At 34.7% G+C, this 24,099-nt stretch overlaps 1 protein-coding gene across 1 annotated transcript; it reads right to left on the reverse strand.

The window, feature by feature from the left end:
* Positions 1-5,155: 5,155 nt before the first annotated feature.
* Positions 5,156-6,794, reverse strand: rgs5b (regulator of G protein signaling 5b). The gene is made up of 4 exons (XM_067362783.1): positions 6,688-6,794; positions 6,313-6,458; positions 5,848-6,014; positions 5,156-5,752 (listed from the first exon to the last, which is right to left on the reverse strand). Exons 1-4 carry the CDS (start codon positions 6,729-6,731, stop codon positions 5,579-5,581), a joined length of 531 nt encoding a protein of 176 aa, XP_067218884.1. The 5' UTR covers positions 6,732-6,794; the 3' UTR covers positions 5,156-5,578.
* Positions 6,795-24,099: the final 17,305 nt, after the last annotated feature.

A 24,099-nucleotide genomic window follows, 5' to 3' on the forward strand; every position in this document is an offset into this window, starting at 1 on the left:
GATGCTAGATGCAGCTAAATGAAGCCAATGTTCAGTTATATCAGTTGTATGTTGCATTTTGACTGAAGATAACATACACATCATGTATTAGAGGCTGAGATATTTACTTGTCTTTGAGAAATGAGTAGGTAGTAAAATCAAATAACTATTTACAGTCTTAAAACAGCTTTGTATTATTATTGTTCTTCATTTTTATGCTTTAATTATTTATTTATTTATTTATTTATTTTTGCATTTGTTCAAATATTTATTTTTAATATTTTGACGTTGTCATTAGAAAGCAATTTACAAAATCATTTAATTATTTTAAAATAGAATAAAAAAAAACACCCACCCATAGTTTGGTGTTTATATTTAAACAAACAATATCTGAGGGTAAAGTGAGGGATTAAAATGAAACAGTAGTTAAAAACCCCTAGCTCAGCCCACCTTCCCGGCTGACGGATTTATGAAGACTTCCTCATCGTCTGCTCATAATGTGTTCAGGAATAAAGGCTACAATCCACAGTCATGTGGAACAATAGAGGCGGAAAACACTGGTCATTTCTGTGAAATCAGTCTGTTCCATTTATATCGTTTCTCTTTTGTGTCTGCATGCTCATATCTGACTTCACCACCATGTTCCATGAATAGACCTGAGTTATGAATATCTTGCACGGGGTGGTGAGTGTAGGATATGTCACCCTAAACAGAGGCAGTGACTAAACTTATCAGTATTTACTGCAAATAGGTGCTATAAGTCAGTCTGTTGACATTGTTATTCATTTCATCAGCACTTACAATAATTAAACTGCTAAAATAGCAACACGTCTTCGGTTAAGTTTAGAAGAAGAAGGAAATGTCCTCTTACGGTAAGAGAGATGGCCAAGATCCATTTAACAATGCCAGTGTGAACTCACTGTCTAGCAATCCACAGGCCTCCAGTCCAGTGCTTTTATTATAACATTAATATAAACAAATATTCCACATTTTGTGGAAAAGGTGATACTTTTTTCAGGATTTTTTGATGAATACAAAGTTTAATGAACAGCATTTATTAAATGTATGTATTACATTTATTAAAGCATTTATTAAATAGAAATCTTTTGTAACATTTTAAATGTCTTCACTGTCACGTTTGATTAATTTAATGCATCATTGATTAATAAAATTATTAATTGATCTCTTTTTTAATCTTACCACAAATGAAGCAAAAACTGTTTTCAACACTGATAATAATAATAATAATAATAAATGTTTCTTGAGCATATTAGAATGATTTCTGAAGGATCATGTGACACTGAAGACGAGTAACGATGCTGAAAATTCAGCTTTGTCATCACAAGAATAAATTACTTTTTAAATGTATGTATTAAAATAGAAAACAATTATTTTAAATTGTAATTAATATTTCACAACATGTCAATTTATATATATATATATATATATATATATATATATATATATATATATATATATATATATATATATATATATATATATAGTCCCTGAATCAGGGAGCAGACATCCTGTCAGGGGCTGACGCTTAAGGAATGCAGACACCACCCTGAGACTGTGGAGCTGATTTGGAAGAAGTCTGGCCAAGCGGAAGTGGATCTGTTTGCCTCTCATAATGAAACATCATATCATACTGCCCACTTTTGGTTCTCATTGAAATATGTTTTCAGCTCATCAGCCATCTGGACCCCTTTGGTTTAATCAGCTATACTATGCCCTTCAATTTAAAAAATAAAAGTTTTTCTTGGTTATCTAGATGTTTGAAGATGTTTTCCATATAATTACATTATAGGCCCTTCAGATCATTTTTTCCCCGCTTTCTGAGTTCTTTAAAGCTACAGTATGTAGTTTTTTTGCCACTAGAGGTCGCCTATTCAAAACAAAGGTGTAGCTTGACACTGATGCTGTGTTCACACCAGACGCGACTTGCGCGAATAAATCGCGCTATTCCCGCGTAGTTGGACGCTTGAACATTTTGAGTTTACTCGCTTCATTCGCGCGTGACATTCGCTTCATTCGCGCATGAAAAGCCCTTCACAACAGACGCGAATTCGCGTCATGAGAGGGGCTCTCCCGCTCCTTTATGTGTCCCAGACTCTCCAACTGCTTTCTGCACACTTCCTCTGAATAAACACAACTTGTCAGTGGGGAAATAATTGTAAATTAAAGCGAATAAGCTCAATTGGTCGTCTTTAGTTGGCTTGTAGTCTTAATATGTATGTATATATATGTATATATAGCTCAAATTGAGTAAAGACCGTTTTTTACAACTTATCAGATTGTCCGACCTCCTCACTCACTTTCTTTCAAACACGATCCTTTTTATTTCTGTTTCTATAAATGTATGAAGATGTACAGCGACAATGATTTTGTCCTCCATTGTTGTTTCGAATTTCTGCCTCAGCTCGCTACGTCACGTCACTACTAGAGCAAGCTCCTGATTCGCGGAAATTCAAAGTTCAGATTTTTCAACTTGCGCGATTCGCGCGAATCGCGTCATTCGCGCGAATCGCTCAATTCGCGCCGCGTCATTCGTGCGAATCGCCTCATTCGTGCTGCTTCATTCGCGCGAATCGTGCCGCAGGATGTCAATTCGCGTCTTTGCATTGACTTAACATGTAAATCACTCGCGCTTACCGCTTCATTCGCGTCCGGTGTGAACGCACCATGAGTTTGAGAGCGGATTCTTGGGAAATCTTCACCTCACAGTCAGTGGAAAAGAATCGGGACAGGACTCAAGCAGAAATGTTCATGGATGAATTTATTAAAGGGATAGTTCACCCAAAAATGAAAATTTTATGTTTATCTTACCACCAGCGCATCCAAGATGTAGGTGACTTTGTTTATTCAGTAGAGCACAAATGATGATTTTTAACTCCAGCCATCGCGGTCTGTCAGTCAAATAATGTGAGTGAATGGGAACACAATTAATAAGAGTCGAAAAAACTTGCACAGACAAATCCAAATTAAACCCTGCAGCTCATGATGACACATTGATGTCCTAAGACACAAAACGATCGGTTTGTGTGAGAAAACAAACAATATTTATATCATTTTTTACCTCTAATACACCACTATCACAGTGATGTCTCGCGCATATACTTCAATGAGTGTGAGACATCACTGCCATTGTCAGAGCGCGATCAGACCTCACTAAGTGAATGCTGAACGCAGTTGGACATAGTGGCGTATTAGAGGTAAAAAATTATATAAATACTGTTCGGTTTCATGTCTTAGGACATCAATGTGTCGCCATGAGCCACAGGGTTTAATTTGGATTTGTCTAAGCAAGTTTTTTAGACTTTTATTGATTGTGTTCCCATTCACTTGCATTATTTGACTGACAGACCGCGACAGTTGGAGTTAAAAATTTGATCATTTGTGATCATTTGTGTTCTACTGAAGAAACAAAGTCACCTACATCTTGGATGCACTGGGGGTAAGCAGATAAACATCAAATTTTCATTTTTGGGTGAACTATCCCTTTAACGTTACTGTAGTCTGAAGCAGCGCAGGGCTGAGTGATGTGGGAGCTGAACAAGGCCGCTGGAGAGATTAATAATGAGAGATGAATGGGACACATTAACTTTTATTATGCCGCAGTTGCCGCTTCCTCTTCTTCTGGTCAAGGGTATGAGGTAACTCAGTGCTGTTTATCATATTAGAGACATTTGACTATGTTGAAAATTATGTTATAACGTTACTCTGTGCATTCGCTTGGCGGCTGCTGTGAGCAACTTGTTTGAGACACGCTGCAGTAAGATAGATTGATTTTAGAATATCATATTAATAAATGCTGGATGGCTTGTGTTGATAAATGGCATGCAATAAATTTTAAATTGTATTGTATGATGGAGAAAATGCTTGACAAAATAGTGTTTTTCTCTGAGGCATGGTAAAAGCATGGTAAAATCAAGAAAACTAGATTTAAACAATAAGACTAAACATGTTGAGCTATATAACAATAATTCCTTTTCTGTCTATAATTGTAACCAAACAGTTGTTCCCTTGTCTAATAAAACATATAATATATTAAAGCGTCATTGGTGTTTCCATGGTTTCTACAAAATAAAACCAGAAACCGAGGGTAACGTGGGTAGGATGCAATTGACAGGCGTTTGGGATATTATAAGTACTCAGCTGAACAAAATATATAACACTGGCCTAGTGGTTTTTGTATATTTTACTGGAAAAATCTTACATACTGAAGCTTTAAGACACTAGTGCATAGATGTTTATTTATTTAAAAGAAACAGAGAATGAAAAGATATCTTTAAACATTTTTAAAAAGGATTACAATTATTAAAGGATTAAATTCATTACTCTAAGAATATTGTCTTTACTACAAGCAATATTGAACCCCTATTCATATCTTAATCATGAGAATGATTGCATCCACTTTGGTCTTCATAGAGTTTTAAAGGGCAGCATGAAGGGGGTGCAGAGCAGGTGACTCAGAGTGGGCCGCTGAAGCACCACTGTCTCTCAGTGCCATCACAACATAAGGTAAACAGGCTCCTGCAGAGGCGTGGAGTGGGTGAAATGAGTGGACCACGCAATCACCATGGAAACTAGCCTCATAGCCACAGAGCTTTCCTGGAAAAAACACCTCTGGTTGACTGTATATTCTGGAAAAACTGAATGATCCTGTTGGTAGCAGTTAATTACGCATATGTATGTGAATAGAGTAGCTTTAAATTCTTTTTTATGAGGCTCACTGAGAAAGGTGCCATGTATTGTGTAGCAGAAGTGACTAAGAGCCTCCATTAACCCATTTGAGTGGGATGTGTGGGAAGAGGAAGTGCAGATGGGGGGGATGTATCTGACGTATTTCATTATGACATTTCCTTTTAGCTGCACATAAATACAAAAAGCAAAATAGAATAAAATAAAATGAAAGCCAAAAAGTAAAGAAAAATAAAATAAAATTCACTGTGGGAGAATGTGGGAAGAGAAAATGCAGAGTGGGGATGCCTCTTACATTTTTTATTATTTTAAACTATCCAATTACTTCTAAGTGCATAAAATAAAATAAAATAAATCCAAAAGCAGGATAAAGTAAGGTCCAAAAGAAATAAAACTATATAATATAACTATAATATATTCTAAACTATTCAGTATTTCATAATTCAAAAAGACACACGGCTAAAGACAAATGTTTGCATGTAAAAAATTTATTCGAGTGTTTTTCACTCAAAGTTCAATAAATAACCCACATTTGTTCATCAAATATAAATAATACTTTCAATATAACTTTTCAATAAATACTCATAGGAAATACAAAAAAATACTCAAACACGCACAAAAAACAAATAGTTTTACATATAAATGTGCAAAAGTGATTCTGCTTTCACAGTTATTATCCAGTGCTACAAACTCGATCTTCCCATGTACTCCAATGCTGTATACATGGAATGGATTTCTCTGATGCCCAAGGCCTTCCAATCTGGCTTTAAGTCTGTTCAGTCCTCCTGAATCTCAAGAAACAGATCATTCACTGGCCGTAAATGCCGTCCCATAAATGCCATGTTTATCTGGGACGCATTCCGCTGCTGCTGTCTTTAGAGTGGCCATGGGTAGTTTAACCCAAATGTTGTGTGATGAGTTCCTGGTAGACTGTTGATTTGAGGAAACGAGGGTAGCAGTCTTTCTCCATGAGGGTGTAAATTTTACTCTGGGCGAGGGTGAAGCAGGACTGGTTGGGTTGCTCCATATTCTTCAAAGTGATGGTTTTAGTTTCATGATCAAGATTAACCTGAAAATATGGAGAGAAATGATTTGCCATTAGACTTTTTCATGAAATTTTCCATTAAGAGTCTTCTGCGCTATTAATATTCTTAGGAAATTTACCTCTCTTGGTGAGTCAGAGCAGATGAACTCCTCATAGATTTTCTTGGCCTTGCAGCACAGCTTTGAGGAGTTCTTTGTGTTCCTGTAGTCCTCACAGGCCAAATAGAAAGTAATATTTTCTTCACTGAACTCAGATGACAGGAAAGCTGTGAAAGCGCACAGTCCCTCTGCAAAGAAACATGAAGAAAACATTAGACGACCCTGATAGCTTTCGTCCTAATGCCTGAGAATGGTGTGCTTTTATATTGCTACAATGTAAAAAAGTGGTAACCTTCAATTGTATACCTTAAAGAGCAATTTTGACCTTATTTAACCCATAAAATTAGTTTGGTTGGTGTAAATTATTGCGTTTGGGTTGATTCAGTGATGCCAAATAATATTTTTTCTTCATCTGAATAATTTAAATGTTACCGTTTTTAGGTTACCATTCTTCTCAGTGCACTGTTCCCGCTGATATAAACTCACCTTTGTGAAGCAGGAGTTCATGGAAAGATTGGCTCCATTTTTGTCTGTTCTCCAGTGTTAACTTGTCAGTTTTTTGCGAGTGGCCCATGATATTAAGCTCTTGCTTTAGCAGAAAATTTCCAAACCGAGCCTTGAGCTCTTTTGCCCTGTAAGGAACAAAAATGTACATCATTTCAATTGGGAAAAGTACTTATAATTGATAAAAAAATCTGAATTATCATTGGATATATAATATTATCATTTAACAATTTAGACTTAAGCTATACTTAAACTAGGGTCTAGTTTGAAAGTAAATATTGACATTTAAGCTGTTCTCACTATTCTGGCATAAGGATTATTATTAATATTTTTTAAAAAAAGAAATATGAAACATACCTTTCCAGACAGGTGATTGGCAGATGCTCTAGTGATCGGCACATGATAGCAGTTCCAAAGATTTCCTACTCGTGGCTGTCTAATAGTTAATGTTATCTGAGAGTTTTGATTCTGTCTCAATGTCAGCAATGCTGGGCTATTTATACAGTTTCACACTCCATGACATCACTTGACTCAGCCAATGAAATGCAAGCTGTGGAGGGAGGGGGTGTTTCAGCCCTTCACACAGTCTTTGGTCTTCAGTGAATCATTTCCACTGCCTTAAAGAATCACTTTCCCCCACATGTGCTTAATAGTCTCCATATGTTGTATACACTGGAAATGGATGCAATGCCAAATTTGACATATTTTAATCTTTTATAGGATAATACACCCAAAAATATAATTCTGTCATTATTACCCTTATGAATTTATGTGGAAAACCATAAGAAATTGATGGGGTTTTTTTTTTTGGATACACTGAAAGATAATGAGATCTATTGTTGTTTTTGGACCCCATTGACTTTCATTGTATGGACAAAAACAGTTCTTTAAAATATCTTCTTTTGTTTTCCATGAGGGTGAGTAAATGATGTCAGAATTTTCCTTTTTGGGTGAGCAAACCCTCAAAGGCATTTTGTGTGAAACCACAATATTTATTGACTTTGCATGTTTTATTAGTTGGTTAAATACTGTAACTATTATTATCTTTATATATGAATTTGTATTGATGCAAATGTATAGGGTGCCTACCTACATAAGGCAATTTTAAATAACTATAGGCTAATATTTCACATGGAAATACCAAGTGTGTGCGTAAATGGGACCATTTGTTTTGCATATAGGAAGTGATGGGGGGGATTTCAGTAGAAGTCCACCCACGCACCTTACAACCCCTGCTGATGTCACACACTCAGACTGAGTGAACCCGTCTGGCTTTCGAGTGGAGGGTCTTAAAAGCATTGTTGCAAGACAGGAAATAGAGATGCAGAATATGTGGCAGAAGTCAGGGTAATTGGAAATGAAAGTAGAAATCTTTTCACGTGATGCGTTAATAATGATTTCCATTGTTCCAAGTTTTTATTTGTATCAAAGCAAAAGATGTAACCCCTTGTGATTTTTTATGCTCTTTTGAGTTGCATGTAAATCAAATATTTATCTGCTGGGAGGAAATGCATTTCTTTTGATAAGCAATGAGTATTATCCCAGAGGTAAATGTAGCTTTGAGGTTGTTCTTTTATATACTGAAACAACAACAACAAAAAATAATCAGAAACCTTAAAAAGAATTCTAACTAAACTTTTATTCAAATCAAACATATTATTTAATGTGAATAAATCAACTTGACTACTTTAGATTAAACCATGAATGTTATTAAAGGGTTAGTTCACCCCAAAATAAAAAAGTCTGTCATCAATTACTCACCCTCAGGTTGTTCCACACCCATAAGTCCTTCGTTTATCTTTGGAACACAAATTAAGATATTTTTCTACATCAGAGCACGAGCTCAGTGTTGGCCAAAGACGCATGTGTGTGATGCTGACACAGGAGCCAGCCAATAATAATCCTGCGTTCTGACGTAGAAACCATTAAGTTTGAACCACTGCAGTCACATCGACTTTTTAAACAATGTCTTTAGTACCTTTCTGGACCTTGAAAGTGATGGTTAAATTGCTGTCTATGGACGAGTCATATACTTCTTGGATTTCATCAAAAATAACTTAATTTGTGTTCCGAAGATGAACAAAGGTCTCACGGGTGTGGAACTGATGACAGAATGAACCCTTTAAGTGTTAGACAAAGCAGAATCAGATCCTTGAGGTACTGTTACAGGTTATCACTGTTTCCTGCGTGGAATTAAAGTCATCATAAACGTAGTCTTTTTTCCCTTATTGTGACATATATCCAAGTGAAACGGTTTCTTAAACAAGAAAAAAAAAAATAAGGCCGGAAATTATTAATTGATTGGATGGTTATGGATTACTTGTGATGTCATGTGATTGACAGGTTGTCCCACCCTCGTGCCAGTAAACACGTCATCAGAGATGAGATGAGCTGCAGAGGGAGGGGAAGTTATTTTGATGAAAGTTTACAAAGGGCACATGAATTAAAAAAAAAAATAATGATGTGCACAGATAAATCATTTATAACAAGCACTGCAATATTCCATAAAAAAATAAATAAATAAATAAATAAAAATGTCAGTTTGATTTCATGGTGGCCTTAAGCAATTTTTTTTCTCGATTTATTGCTTTTGAAACAATTATAATGGTACTCTGTAACCATCTCCATTAGCAATAACATGTTTTGTTCCCTGGCTTTTGTATTGACTTCTCAGTGCCCCAGATTTGATTCCAGCAACTGTGAACTTTATTACATTAATTTAGAGGACAAAAATATGTTGTGCTCTGTTTACAAGCCCAATCAAAGGTCAGTGTTTTTGGGAACAGAGTGTTACAGCGTGTGTCTCAGGCCAGCTGTGGCATGTCTTATTGAGACACGTCCCCATCTGTCCACTGTCACTTCAGTCTCGATTTAAACATGTTTTCTTTGCTTGTGCCTAGGCAGAAAATCATATACACCCTGCAAAGTCATGATCTAAAAAATATTGTGGTTAAAAAATTAATTTGTAAAAAAACCCCCAAGATTTTCCAGAATGGTGTTTAGAATTGTCATTATTAAATACTCCTAAATTGTCACCATAAATGAGTTTCCTGTGGCAGCCCATTCACTTCACTTGAGAGAAAATAACTGTAATAATTTTATAATTGCAACTCTGTATCTAACAATTGTGACTTTATTCATCATATTTGTGACTGTTTCTCATCATTTCTCACAAACGTGATTTAATTTCTCATAACCAAAAACTGTACCTCATGACTTCAGTTCTCATAATTACAACTTTGTCTCACAATATCAGATTTTTCTCCTCATAATTGTGACTTTTTTTTTTTTTTTTTTTTTTTACTTTATATCTCACAATTTGTTTCATAATTGTGACTTAATATCTTGCAGTGTGATTTATATCTCACATTGCGACTTTTTCCTCATATTTGCAACTTTGGCTCAGCAATGCTGCCTCACAGCAAGAAGGTCCCCGGTTCGAGTCCTGGCTGAGCCCGGGGTCCTTTCTCCCTGTGTCTGAGTGGGTTTCTTCCAGGTACAATGGTTTCCCCCACAATCCAAAAACATGCACTATAGTTGAATTGTAGGAATGAACACGTGTGTCCCAAGCCATGTAATGGGGACGGTTGGGGAAAGACCTGGCAACTTACCTTGGAAAAATCATTGCCAAGAAAATTAATGGACAGTCTCTTGTGTATGGCAAGAGATGGCCATAGAATCACCAAGAGTTGGATATGACTGAAATGGTAATGGTAATAATTCTGTATTTGTTTCTCATAATTGCAGCTTTATTTTTCACAATATTTCTTGTTTTACACTTTATCCCACAATTACCTTTTTATTATTATTATTATTCTAAAGTGATTTTGGAACATAATTTTTTTCTTGTTCTTCTAGGGTTCTTGGCAATTTACAGAAATTTGTATTTTGCTTGATAGGTTCCTGAGCTGATTTTTTTGGATCTCTGCCATGCATGCACATAGCTAAACTTCTTGTGAACTGCTCCTGCCAGAAAACTGCACATCCCTGGAGTTTGGTTTCCTGCTTAGCTAAACAATGGAAATAATTAACAAGGAATTGTGAACCACAATGGTGTTTCTATTTAACGTCAGCATGTATAGTTGGCTCGTTAGGCTGATGGGAACAATTCAATTGCACAATATATAATAACGATAAACAGACCCTGATGTGAAGGTCACATCATATTGATTTTATGTTTTACCATTTCTAGGTAACAGGTTTTAAAATACTGGTTATGACATTACTTTTTGAATAGCTTATCAATTTTGAATGAAATATCTGTTATATGAGTTAAAAAGGAGGTGACATATATAATGCCAAACCAAGTGCCAAAAAAGAGCTTATTTTGCACAACTATAATTGGGTCACATGAAGATCAATATGAAATAAAGAATCCTTGTGTCATCATGATTTTTATGGTGCATGTCTTCTTCATAAGCCTGGCCGAGATAACTATAAATAATCCAATTCCAAACCATTTTCTAAACTATTCACATTATATCAATAACGTGTTGTATAATAGACATTTGGGTCAGTACAGTGTTCTGTATGAAGGCAGAAAAATCGATTTCATTAAATTCAGAAAAATAATAGGCCAGAGATATTCATAAAGCACCTTTTCTCTTTCGTTTTACATGTTACTTTATTAATTCAAAAGCAATCTTGTCTGCATCTGTTATGAAAACACTAATTTGTGTCAGCTATAATGCTTTATAAATGTGTACCTTTGTAGCAAGGAAAATGTTATTTTCAACAGTCTGAACACAGGACAGTGTCAAGGCTTGTCTAAGTCTTAAATTCATTTTTGAATTTTTAAAAGTGAGAAGGCATTTATTTGTTCTTTCTGTATACTCTGATATATCTTATGGTAATGTGTAGGCCTAGTGTTTTACACAAACACTAGTCATTGTTTTAAGCACTTGTTGACTATACAGATGATTAAACTCCCATGAACACATGATGGCACATTGTTATTGTTATGATGGCAGATTCAACAGAATTTCCCTTGGGAAAATATAATCACCAATCATCTTCTGGCATTTCTTTTCATAACAGATGGCTGTTTAACGAATGGCTGCCAAATCTATGTGCTGTGGTGGCAAATGAACAGACCATTCATTGGCATGATCAATTCTGTCTTTAATTGATTAAATGACAAATTACTGAAAAATAACAATGGCTAAAATGAGCAATGCTTTCTTAATGTCTCTGTACACAGCAAAATCCCCAGAGTTAAATCAACTCTGCTCAGAGTACATGGTCCCTCTCTAAATAGTGTTAAAATAACACTGAAACAGAGTTAAATTTAATGAGATAATTAAGCAATTAATTAAGTAATGATTGCACATTAGTGATGAACACCTGCTGTTAACAAGCAGAATCACTGAAGAAATAAAAAACACAAGAACTACAAGTGACTTAAGGCACAGCTTTATTAATTGCTTAATTATCTCATTAACTTTAACTCTGCTTCAGTGTTACTTTAACACTATTTAGAGAGGGACCATATGTACTCTGAGCAGAGTTAATTTAACTCTGGGGATTTTGCTGTGTATGTACAGATTTTCAATCTTGTCAGACTTGCAAATGTATGATTGTGATGTTAGTTTTTTTGCAAGTGTGATATTGGTTTTATGTAACAGTTTAATAAACAATCTGATAATATTGAGTAGCTTAAATTAAACACAACATTGCCAATTACTTTGTCTATTTTTACTCTGTAAATAGTTTCTAACAGAGTTAAAACAGATCTTGTTACACATTCCAGCGCAGCGCAGCAGTGCTGTTTCATTCCTGAATGAATCAGAGCTTTTGAACAAATCTGATGTCAAATGAACTAATAGTCACTTATTTAACTCATAGTCAAGAAACAAAGCACATTGTGAGAAATAAAGCTGCAATTACGAGAAACAAATACGCAGACAATTTTTTTGAATGAATAATTCAATGACTCATTTATAATGACAGTCACTTGTTGTCATCCCCAATATTTTGTTTTGACATCAGATAAAAAATTCCCTTCAGAATCCTTGAATGAGTTCAGTTAAAAAATCTACATAAAATGTATGAATTCATATTCAAAATTTATGAATGACAGATTATGATGCACAGGATGTAGACAATGACATGTAACGGTACCACTGCGGGGATTGCCCATGCTCTTCAAGAGAATATTGGATTTGCCCAACATTTTGGATAACTGGAATAAGAACTGCAGACTTGTGGGAATACAGCTCTCTTGGAGTTTCATAAAGTGGCAATTGTCATCATAATTCATCATAAACTGGCAATTGTCCCAGAAACTGTGGGCCTAAACAAATTTCAAATTTCCCTCAAGCCTGCCAGAAGAGGTTATAAAATATGAAGGTTCAAAGGGTCTTGTTGCTAAAAATAAGTATCTCCATTTGTGCAACTGGAGGAACAGTAACAGATCAGATTAGAGCAGGAACTCTGCTGTATAATCTGACTAAATTAACCTGACAAATTAGGTTACTTCACTGAAAGTAAATTTCATTTGCTAGTAGGAACAGATTTGTTGGGTAAAAATTGCAAGTTACCACTTTCTAATGTTTTTCTGCCTTCAGGAGTTACACATATACATATATGTGTTTTTTTTTTTTTTTTGGGAATGCTGTTTATCTTCCACCCAAAGCATATTTTCAGTATGCCATTTTATGGCAATAGAGATTGTAGCTTGCATTCAAATTCATCTGACTCGTTTTCAGTGAAGAACAGCAGGTGTCTTTGAATAAACGGTGGTCTGCATTGAATGTATCAATCATAATCAGTTTTCTCCAGAATCAAGCACAAGATACCTGGAAAGATAACAGGCCAACAAATGAAAATGGTCTCACCACAGGATGTTTTCACAAAACACTTAATTGGGAACATTGTAAAACTTGTGCCAGTTGAGCACTGATATATCTTTAAATGCTGAGATTGGCTTCAACACACACCATGACAGCAACCTCACATGTGACTCTCTGGCCAGTAAGGGCAAAGGGGGGCATTGGGTTTATTCATGACACACTGCTCAGTAAGTGTCTTTTTCTAGAGATCACATCACCTATGTAGGCAGTTTTATACCAACTTTTTTTCATTTTCTTCAAATTCATTCATTCTTCCAGTCATGGGCATAGAATATGTAGGGAATGTGGTTGCACTTTTAAATTAAGTGTAAATTCGTCCCCCACACTTTTTTTCAGGCAAGTGTGTTCACATAGAGGTTTTCTTGGGCCAATGTGAATATTTCTAGATTTAAATTCAAAGAGACAAGATACACAAACAAATTTCTGTAGTTTTCTCAGCATTTTTACTGTAAAATGAACAAATCCTTACTATAGAACCTGTATACATCATGTTGCTGTAAATCTGCAAAGCGTCATGGTTAAAATTCAAATTTTGAGCAGGACATTTTCAGCAGCAGAAACAGAGGAGATTCCACACTTTCTCTAGGATTTGACTTCTGCTTATATTTTGCCATGTTTCCTCATGTAAATTTACCTGTGTTTAGTAGTGCGCCAGGAGGAGAGATGCAGAGAGCAGCACTATAAGCCACATTATTACAAAGATAATGGTTTACATTAACTAAACATTACTAAACATTGTTGGATAAAAGTAAACTGGAACATCATGCACATGCATGTGCATGTGTGTTAGCAAAGTGTGCTAGCCGTTTCTCGTTGTTGTTGTTTTTTTTCTCGAAGTGGGCTGAAGTGAAAGAAAATGCAGCAACCAGTTAGAATTTTAAACAGCACTAAATTTTTATCAGCATCATGTTTTTCTGAGCTTTTTTGCCAGGCAAACTACAGCAGCTACATAGATGCGTACCTTTTTAAGTGAATTCCCACCTTGTGGAAGCATAATACGGACATGCCATTGTACACGCATTAACAGTATTTTTTGTATTCAAAAATTTTTCAAATGTTGACACAAGGTAGCCTATCTACATTGTGGGGAACATAATTATGTTTATTTTGTTTTGTCATGCCTGACAACCTTTTTTTTTTTTTTAATTTCCCGCTTCTCATTTGTTTCTATAGTAACTGTCATTAGTTCATGTGGTTTCAGCTGTGTTTGATTACTAAGTCTCATTTGTATTTACTACTTAAGTTGTGCCTTTGCCTTCATTTTCTGTTCAGTGCTACTCGTGATTATGTTAATTACTCTGTAATTTATTAAACTTCGTATTGGATTTATATTCATCAGAGTTTTCTTGTGTCTGCCTGACTTGTGTGACTATAATATAATATAATATAATTGTTAAAATATGTGGTTAGGAAAGTCACAAAGATGAGGAAACATTCAAGGACAGACTTTAATGATGCATGCGTAGAAAGCTAAATATTTGCTTGCTTTTTAACTAGCAAATAATTCAATGCACTGGAAGCATTCTGTGATCGAGACCCTTAAAAGGGCTGACCCCCTAAATAGTGCCCAGACTACTGACTAAGGCCAACTCAAAGTCACACTAATGGTCACCATAATGTTGGCTGGATCATTTAATTTAGCCAGTCCGACTAGTATTCATTGTCATCAAGCCATCAGTCTTGCCTTCTTAGTCATCTACATTAATGACTAATTTCTTCCACTGCAGGAAATGACTCCAGCACAGAAGGAAGTTTCCCATTCAGGAATAAAGTCAGTATTAAGGATTTTGAAGCTTTAAATTCTACTGTTTTTGAATTGTATTTACTTTCTGTTTTAATCATTCCCAATTGTATCTGAACATTTTAATTCAACTTCAACAAAGATGTATGTTTAGGAGTGTTGTATACATAATACAAATGTATAGCCTATAAATGCATATTATGTAAAATATTTTATGCCCATATATTTTCCAATTTAAAACGTTTTAAATAAATGTCATGTTGTGACAAAAATCATATCTTCATTTTACAGTACACAATGAAAACAGTTTACAGCAATCATATATTTGCTGTGATAAAAAATACAGCAGTAATAATAATAGAACATTTTGAAATGTACGGTAACTTGCTGGCAGCAATTAGCAAGTAAGTTGCTGTGTTCTATTCCACAGTATGCTTACTTTAAATTTAATCACAGTAACTATTTTGTTACTGTGTTTATTATTACAGTAATATTACTGTACAATAATAAACAGTAATTCTTCTTGCTGTACTAGCCATCCATATAGGGAAACATATTAATGCAGCCTCCATAATCAGGAGGGGGTGTCAGATAATAGCCCCTTCCCTTTCCAAGGGAAGTGCCAAAATGCCATTTCCAATATGTGTGTGATTCAAAGAGAAACAGATTGATACTTCTCAATCAGATGGTGACAGAAGAGGAAGTGGGACACTACTACGGTACTGCCCACTCTTCCTGTCCCGTCTAGCCCATTTGCGAAGTAATCACAGAGGGAGCACATAGCTGACACCTCTGTACTTCTGGCATTGGAGTGGAGAAGGGTAATAAATGAGGATGTGGGACCCAAGTTGCGGTATTGCCCATCATCTACTTTTATCACAGCACCTTTATCTGCTCTAGAAGGAGAATATTGTTACTACCCCTGAAGTACCAGAAACAGACAGATAAAGGTGCAAGGTTGCGGAATTGCCCATCTTTCCTTTCTCTCTCCATATGAAATATGAAGGATACTAGATGGGTGATGGGTTACCACATTGCCTGTGCTGCACTAGGAAGGGCAGGAGGTAGAAGAGTGGGATGCGACAGCATTAGAGCCCAACTCTAAACCTGCAACACATCACACAAGGGAAGCATATCCAGGGCCGTTTCTAGAGTTTGATCACTACTGGGGCACAGGTCCCACAAGACTTTTTTGTACTTCACAAAAACAGCACCAAAGCATTCAATTCTAGTGACTTTGGCTGCAGTATTTATTTATTCTTAATTTAACATATATGTAAGTTGATGCTGCATATAATTTCATTAGATCAGTTTTACATTTTTACTTACTGTAAAGGGCTTTGCTTAAATCACCTGCAAAATTTTTCGGTATCAAAAGTGGATACAGTTTGGTAGATTAAAATTAAAATGACTTACCAATTAAAACAATTACCAACAACATTAACTTCAGTGCAAGTTTACATTTTAATTGATACTTGACCATACATTATTATTAAACCAAATCTAAATTAATTAAAAAAAAAAAAAAGAATAAATAAAAATGTCTCAGGTTACGACTGTAACCATGGTTTCCTGAAAGGGAATGAGACATAGGCCTACTCTATACTATACTCACACTGCCATAGTACCAAGTGCCTGTTTGTGAAATCATACCTTGACAAAGGCTTCTGCCGAAACGTTGGCTAATAAATTATTCGCAAGTTGAGTGTGCGGTCATATATCCCTTTTTTATACACATTTGAATTCATCTCTTTTGACTGGCACCTCAGACGGTAGTGCGTTTGTTTTCTTTTTTCTGAAATCATAACTTAACACATAACAAATCATATTTTTTATATTTAATATTATTTGTGATAATATTATTTTTTTTTTCTAAATGATGGTGCATTGGATTTGAAAAGGACTCTGATTTTAGCCACTATTAATGAGCTGTAATGTAATGAGCAGGTCATTTTATTGAAAGCACTGGGCATGACATTTTGCCTACACACTGCTTAGACATAATGAATTGTGGGAGGTTAAACAAAATATAAATCAGTAATATATAAAGAAATGGCTCAGTCAGAAGTAGTGATGTGAAATGATGGCCCATGCTTCACCTTCACCTTTTGATGGTGAAGACAAGAATCACTATGACTATGCTATTGTATTGTGTTATACTGTATAACTCATCCTGCAAAGTTTATGCTATATATATATATATATATATATATATACACCACCGTATATATATATATATATATACGTGGTGTATATATATATATACACCATGCTCAACAACAGTGTTTAGGTAATAACACTCAGGAGATATCCAATGAAACACAGGAGAAACGCAAACCACATAACTGAAACGACATGGAACAATGAACTGAGGGCATTTATAACATGAAATTGGTGGTAGTAGAATTATACTGAAACCTGTAATGCATTCTTGATTAGAATGGGTGTTGTGGTGTAACAGTTAAAGATCTAGAGTGACTAATAATTAAAAGGTCATGTTCACCATTGCGATCTTGATCAAGACATTTAACCTCAGGTTACTCTAGAGGGACTATTCCTTTAACAAATGAACTTAACTGACCTTAGATGAATGCATCATCTAAATTACTAAGTCATTTTATAGTTTGGACATTGATTAGTTCAGTTTTAAAATAATCTATGTGAAATATATCCACTGTTATTGTATCCATGTGAAAAGAAGTTGTAAAATTGTTTAATTTATTATAGTTTATTTAATTTTATTATTTTATCCTAAGCTTGTTAGCTTTGTTTTGCAAGCAATCCCATGTCTACCATTCATTGTCAGTTTAAATTATTCTATAAAATATGTTTCTTGGAATAAAGTCATTATTGAGTGGAAAGTGAGAAGACAAACTTTGTGAAAAAGAAGTTCACTTAACTGTACTGAAAGTGCACTTGTAGTGTACATGAAATCCTAAATGTATATTTTTAAAAACTGTACTTACAGATAATATTCACAAAATATAAGACAACTTAAGTGCACTTAAAAATACTCGAATGACTGTTTCTAAACACACTTAAAAATGTGCACTTTGTAATAATGTAAAATTAAATTTTTATACCTTAAAGTACATTTTAAATTATTGTTTTAATATTTTTGCATAGTTAGGTACAGTTTTTTGATGTGCTGACTAACATACAGTAATAAAGCACCTGTAAGATATATGATTATAATTTTAACCGTGTTGTGCTATTTGATATTACATTTAAAATTGATATATTTTTGCTAAATTGCAGCTTCATCATTACACATTTAACAACAAAAAAAATATTTACATACATCAATGGAAGTGACATACAAGTATATTTTAGTTTACCATAAAAGCTTGTCAGTAGATTCACAATATACCATAACCATATTTCAAAGACAATAATTATAAAAATATATAAAGATGTATACTTAAGTCCTATATTAAGTGAGTCAAAAAGCACTCTAAAGTTCAGCTTTAATATAATTTTGAACTATAATAGATTTCCATTTGATTGTAACTAACATGCAATTACGTGTCTGAAAACATTACATTCAAGTATATTCTTTTAAAGTATATTATTTTCATAATAAATACACTTTATTTAAAGTATGTTTTTTTTGTTTGTTTTTTTCACAAGGGAAGGCCCAATCTATCTTCAGAAAACAACAAAACAGGAAGTTTTGCATCTTCTTAATGGTCCAACCCTTTGCCCTTCTTCTGTCCCTAAAGAGAACATTCTGGCCACATCCCCCTCTGTAAATTCCATTGCAAAAGATGGGATGAAGTTAGTGCTCTGTCAAATAGAGCAACAGTTTAACGCAACGATCCCCTGTGAGATGCAGCCAGAGTGCTTTGACCCTATCTGATGAGTAATACGCGAGACTGAGACGGTGACAGACACCGTCCTGCCTACACTCTGTGTTATGTGTAACTCAGATCTCAAGGGATTTCCTGAACCAAGTTGTTTAACCAACAACAGTTGTCGAACTAGCAGAGATGATTAATTCAGTTGACAGATGACATCTAAATACAAAACAAACAGTTCACTGATAAGAGCCTTGACTGATGCCTAAATGGGTGTAAAAGAGTGGGCTTGTTGTTTCTGTGTGACATGGCACATCCTCTCTGTAGTTACTGAAACTCCTGGGCCAGGCTTATGCTTGAAGAGATTATATATAAAGAGAGAGAGAGAGAGAGAGAGAGAGATGATAAGGATGTCAAATGTCAATGCTGTGTCTAATACTTACGGTTTTAAAAGATTTCATTGCAAAACACAAACTTATGATGAAATGTCACTTTATTCTCAAGTCTAATTTACATTATTGTTTAAAGTTTGTTTAAATTTTTCTTTTTTTAGGTCTCTTATGTTCAAAAAGACTGCATTTATTTGATCAAAAATACAGTAACATTGTGAAATATTATTACAACTTAAAATAATTATTTTCTATTTGAATATGTATTTTAAAATGTAATTTATTCCTGTGATGCAAAGCTGAATTTTTACTCCAGTCTTCAGTGTCGCATAATCCTTTAGAAATCATTCTTATATGCTGATTTGCAGCTCAAGATACATGATACATTTTATTCAGGATTCTTTGATGTATAGAAAGTTCAAATGAACAGCATTTATGTGAAATAGAAATCTTTTGTAACATTAGAAATGTCTTTACTGTCACTTAAAATGACATTTAATGCATCCTTGCTGAAGAAAAGTAGTACTTTCTTAAAAAAAAATGTATTTATATTATTGAAAACTGTAATAATTATATAAAACTGGAAATGGATTATATAAAACTGCAAAATGAATAATTACAGTGTTTGTTGGCCATAATAATTTAATGACTTTTTAATGGCAGATTCTAAAATGACTTACCCTTTATTGTGAAAAAATGTATGTATTTAGCATTTGAGTCAACCATATATATATATATATATATATATATATATATATATATATATATATATATATATATATATATATATATATATATATATATATATATATATATATATATATATATATATATATACACACACACATATATACACATATATATATATATATGTGTGTGTGTGTGTGTGTGTGTGTGTGTTAAATGCAAATTCATGTCCTTTACTCTTAACATTGTCACATTTTCCTCATTAAATGAACATTACATCAAAAAAGAAAAAAAGAAACCAAATACAGTTCTATTTTGTATTTTTACATTAACAATGTAATTAATGTTCTTTTTATTAAAACCAAGTCAATCTCATCAAGTTAGAGTTTTAAGCATTTTTACATTGATTCCAAAATAATAACTAAAAGCAGTAATAATTTAAACTATATATTTTATTTCTGTGTTGATTTTCAGCTGTTCTTTTTAATAGTCAACTTATTTCGGATCATCTGTCATCAAGCTCGGTAAACACTCTGTCACAGACGCAAAGATGTATCTTTAATTTTACAAAGCTGATTGATTACTAAAAACCCCAGCAGTCATGATGTTTTCAGGTCTTTTCAAGTTTAATTCGACGTGACATACAAGCGGTGATATCTATGTGGCTGAGCTATTTACTTACTTTAAATTGCACAAACCAATCATATCCAATCATAGCGTGATGGAGGCATTGCCTCCTCTCATGTGACTTCCCAATGTTCATTCTCTATCCTAAGACCGAAAGTGCACAGAAGTGTGCCATTTGGGATTCAGCCTTAGAGGCTCTGCTGATTCTTTTGGACAGATTCTTCACCTGAGGGTGTCGCTGTTGGACAGTGTTCCTTTTGAAAAACAAGTGACTTGAACACTTTTTACTGTCACATTTTGTAATATTTGCATTGTTTTATGGATTATTTTCTCATCCTAATGTCAATAACGGCGGAAAAGCTCTATTACTGTACTTTAAAAGACCACAGCTGAATGGGGTGTTATTTGAGTCATCATCAATGTTCAGTGTTTTTTTTTTTCCTCAAACAAAAGTCCTGCTCGATCTGGTGTAAATGCCTCTCATGTTGTTCAGTACACTGATAAGTTCAGCAAACACTACAGTACACCTGTCACCAAGAAAAAAATATATTTATAAGATGATTTTGGTAACTTATTGAAACCAATAGAGAGCAGCAGGGTGCAACTAGATGATCTTTATAGCAATTTGTGCAAAAACTTCCCTTCAGAATGACTTGGATTACACTGAAATATGGTTTGAATTACATATGAACATTGGAAAAATAACATCAGGAACTTAAATATATGTAGCTTTCATACACTTAAACCCATGTCCCTCACTGACACAGATATCTTTGACACTTTAAGGCCTGGTTTCACAGACAGGGCTTAGCCTAAACCAGGATTAGTCCTTAGTTTAATTAGGACATTTAAGTACTTTTTATAAAGGTACACTAGAAAAAAAAAAAAAAAAAACATTACAGGTGTGCATCTGTTATGATCACCGTCTGTTCCTGTCAGTTCCCGGACTACATTACCCATAATCCTCTCTGCCAATCACCTGCACTCACTCCATCAATCACTATCACTAATCACCACACCCAGCTGCAGTACATTAACAGGACTATAAAGGACTCACACTCACACCACCAGTTTGCGAGGTCTTGATTTCCCAGTGTGTCATTTCTGAGCATTTCTTTGTTTCCTGTCTGCCCGTGTTTGATCTTGCCTGTTCCTGTTTATTGACCTGTTGCTGCCTGTCCTGGTTTATTGACCCGTTGCTGCCTGTCCAGGCCTGCACCCTGATTACGATCCTGCCTGTCCCTTGCTGTTCTCGTCTGCTCCTGATTGACCCTGCCTGTACGACATTCTTAATAAAGCTTGCATTTGGATCTTACCATGACTCCCGCTTCGTTACAGCATCTTAAGACAAAACAATGACACTGATATATTTTAAGATATGTCAGCTTTCAGTTAAAACAACTCAAACATGCATTTTAGTCTAGGACTAGCTTAAGCCTTGTCTGTGAAACCAGGGGTAAATGTCAAATGTGGTTTTGCTTTAAGTAGAGAACAAGAACAAGAAAAAATATGAGATGCATGAGTCAGAGAAATCCTTGATAATAAATGTAAGAAACTATGTGAAATTTCTTGTTTATAAATGTGAGATGTCAGCTCAATTAATTTTAGTTTGATAGCTCCATTGCTTTATCTTCAGGGAAGGGCAATCTGATGTAAAGAGGAGCAGCGGGTTTACTGCTCATCTGAAAACTTGGATTTAATGATTGTATCAGTTACTTTATATTCCTAGAGGTTCTCATATGATTGCTCATGTAGACACTACCCTTCATTAAGAGCCTTCATGCGATAGTGTCATTGAACAGTTGTTGGACAACCGGTGAAGACAAAGTTGTTGGTGGTGGTAAATTTCAAAACACTAAAACAGATAATGCAGTGCCTTTTTGCCGTCCTTGCAAGATATCACAATAGATGGAAGCCTGTGAGTGCGTGAATCTAATTTCTTCCAAATAAAAGAGTGATTCACCCTGCCTTGCTAATAGAAAGCTAATAGAAGTAAACAATATAATTTTGCCAGAATAAACCACTCAAAGTTCCTAGCAACAGCATATTATAACTCTAGTAAGGTATCCGAATATAAACACACAGTGACCTTGGAAATCATTTATAGTATTTATATCCAATAAATGAATAGATAGATTTTTACATTTTTTTAAGAAAATGTTTAATGGGGCTTGACAATGCAAAACTCATAGCCACAATACTCGAATGTTGTGTGGTGGTTGCTATGCATTTGATTTTTGGAAGGCCTGTCTAGAGAGCATTACAATAGTCCAGTCTGGATAGAACAAGAGCTTCTACGAGGAGTTGTGTAGAATGCTCCGAAAAGAAGGGTCTAATCTTCCTAATGTTGTAAATGCAAATCTGCATTACTGGACTATTGTAGAAATATGGTATGTAAAGCTTAAATGATCATCAATCACAACTCCAAGGTTCCTGGCTGTCATGGAAGGAGTTATGGTATAGGAAAAAACATGTTTCCGAATGACATATCTCAGTGATGACACGTAGATGGAGAAGAGAAGTGGTCCAAGCACTGAGCCCTGAGTTACCCCTGGAGCAAGATATTACGAATTAGACTCCTCACCCCTCTGAGACACCCTGAAGGACCTACTTAAGGGGTAAGACCTGAACCACTGGAGTGTGGTTCCTGAGATGCCCGCTGTCATGAGGGTGGTCAGGAGGATTTGGTGGTTAACTAAATCAAAATGCACATGACTCATGTTTTATCACTAATAATCATCAAAAATATTTGTGGTAAAATAAATAACGCTAATGGCTAGTCGAGTGAGGAGATTCAATCTCTGCTGGATTTTTAAATGGGCTGGCACAGAGGAAAACAGAAATAAGTACTGGTTATATAAGGGGATTTTCAGAAGTGTACAGAGTACCTGAAAACCATACTTGAGTAAAAGTTCTGATACCTTACATCAAAAATGACTCAATTACAAGTTACAAGTAACCAATTCCAATACGACTTGAGTAAAAGTCTTAAAGTATCTGATTTTAACAGTACTTAAGTATTTTACTCATGCTGAATGTAGGCTCGAAGATGCACTTGTCCTGAGGGACTGCCAGTGAAAATAAGAAACAACTGATTTGTAAGATGAGAAATCAAGTTTATTTTCTAAAATCAAAATAGAACTGAACACCTCAATGTTGCAATAAATCAAGGTCAACACAACAACCTTTTAAACTACAAACTCTCAAATCTTTGAGCTCAAGTGCACAGAAAGGCCATAAGTAAACCAATATCCTTCAAAACAGTCTTGTCAATATAGCGGATATAAAACAATGTAAAGTAAAATCAAATAGTCCAAGTCTACTGTATGTGCTGGTTTGAGCCTCATCACCAGCTGCAGTCATTTCCTCATCTAATAAATAAAACATCTGTGATCGGCAACTACCTGCTAATGCACTCACATTCACGTAAGGTAGCCTTGTTGACAAGTTTTAGATGAGTAAAGGCAAAATGCACAAGATATAGTACCTTTCAGTGCCCTTAGATGGCGATATTGCTTCTTTATATAAGAAACAAACTGCTGCAGAAAAAGTTAGCTGCCATGAAAAATGTAATTTGTAATTGCATTACTCATCACAAATGTAGAAAAAAAAAAGTACATTTACTTGTTCAAAAATGTAATCAAGTAGAGAGTAAAAGTTGCCAATATCTTTGATAC

Source organism: Chanodichthys erythropterus, chromosome 16 (assembly GCF_024489055.1).
Source record: "Chanodichthys erythropterus isolate Z2021 chromosome 16, ASM2448905v1, whole genome shotgun sequence".
Taxonomy (NCBI): Eukaryota; Metazoa; Chordata; class Actinopteri; order Cypriniformes; family Xenocyprididae; genus Chanodichthys; species Chanodichthys erythropterus.

What these genes read in the sequence shown, in the direction of transcription:
- rgs5b (XM_067362783.1), bottom strand. Translation starts at nt 6,731, where the DNA reads ATGTGCCGATCACTAGAGCATCTGCCAATCACCTGTCTGGAAAG. An exon ending in CCAATCACCTGTCTGGAAAG is followed by an intron (nt 6,459 to 6,687) that starts GTATGTTTCATA and finishes TGTTCCTTACAG; the next exon opens with GGCAAAAGAGCTCAAGGCTC. An exon ending in GCTCTGACTCACCAAGAGAG is followed by an intron (nt 5,753 to 5,847) that starts GTAAATTTCCTA and finishes CCATATTTTCAG; the next exon opens with GTTAATCTTGATCATGAAAC.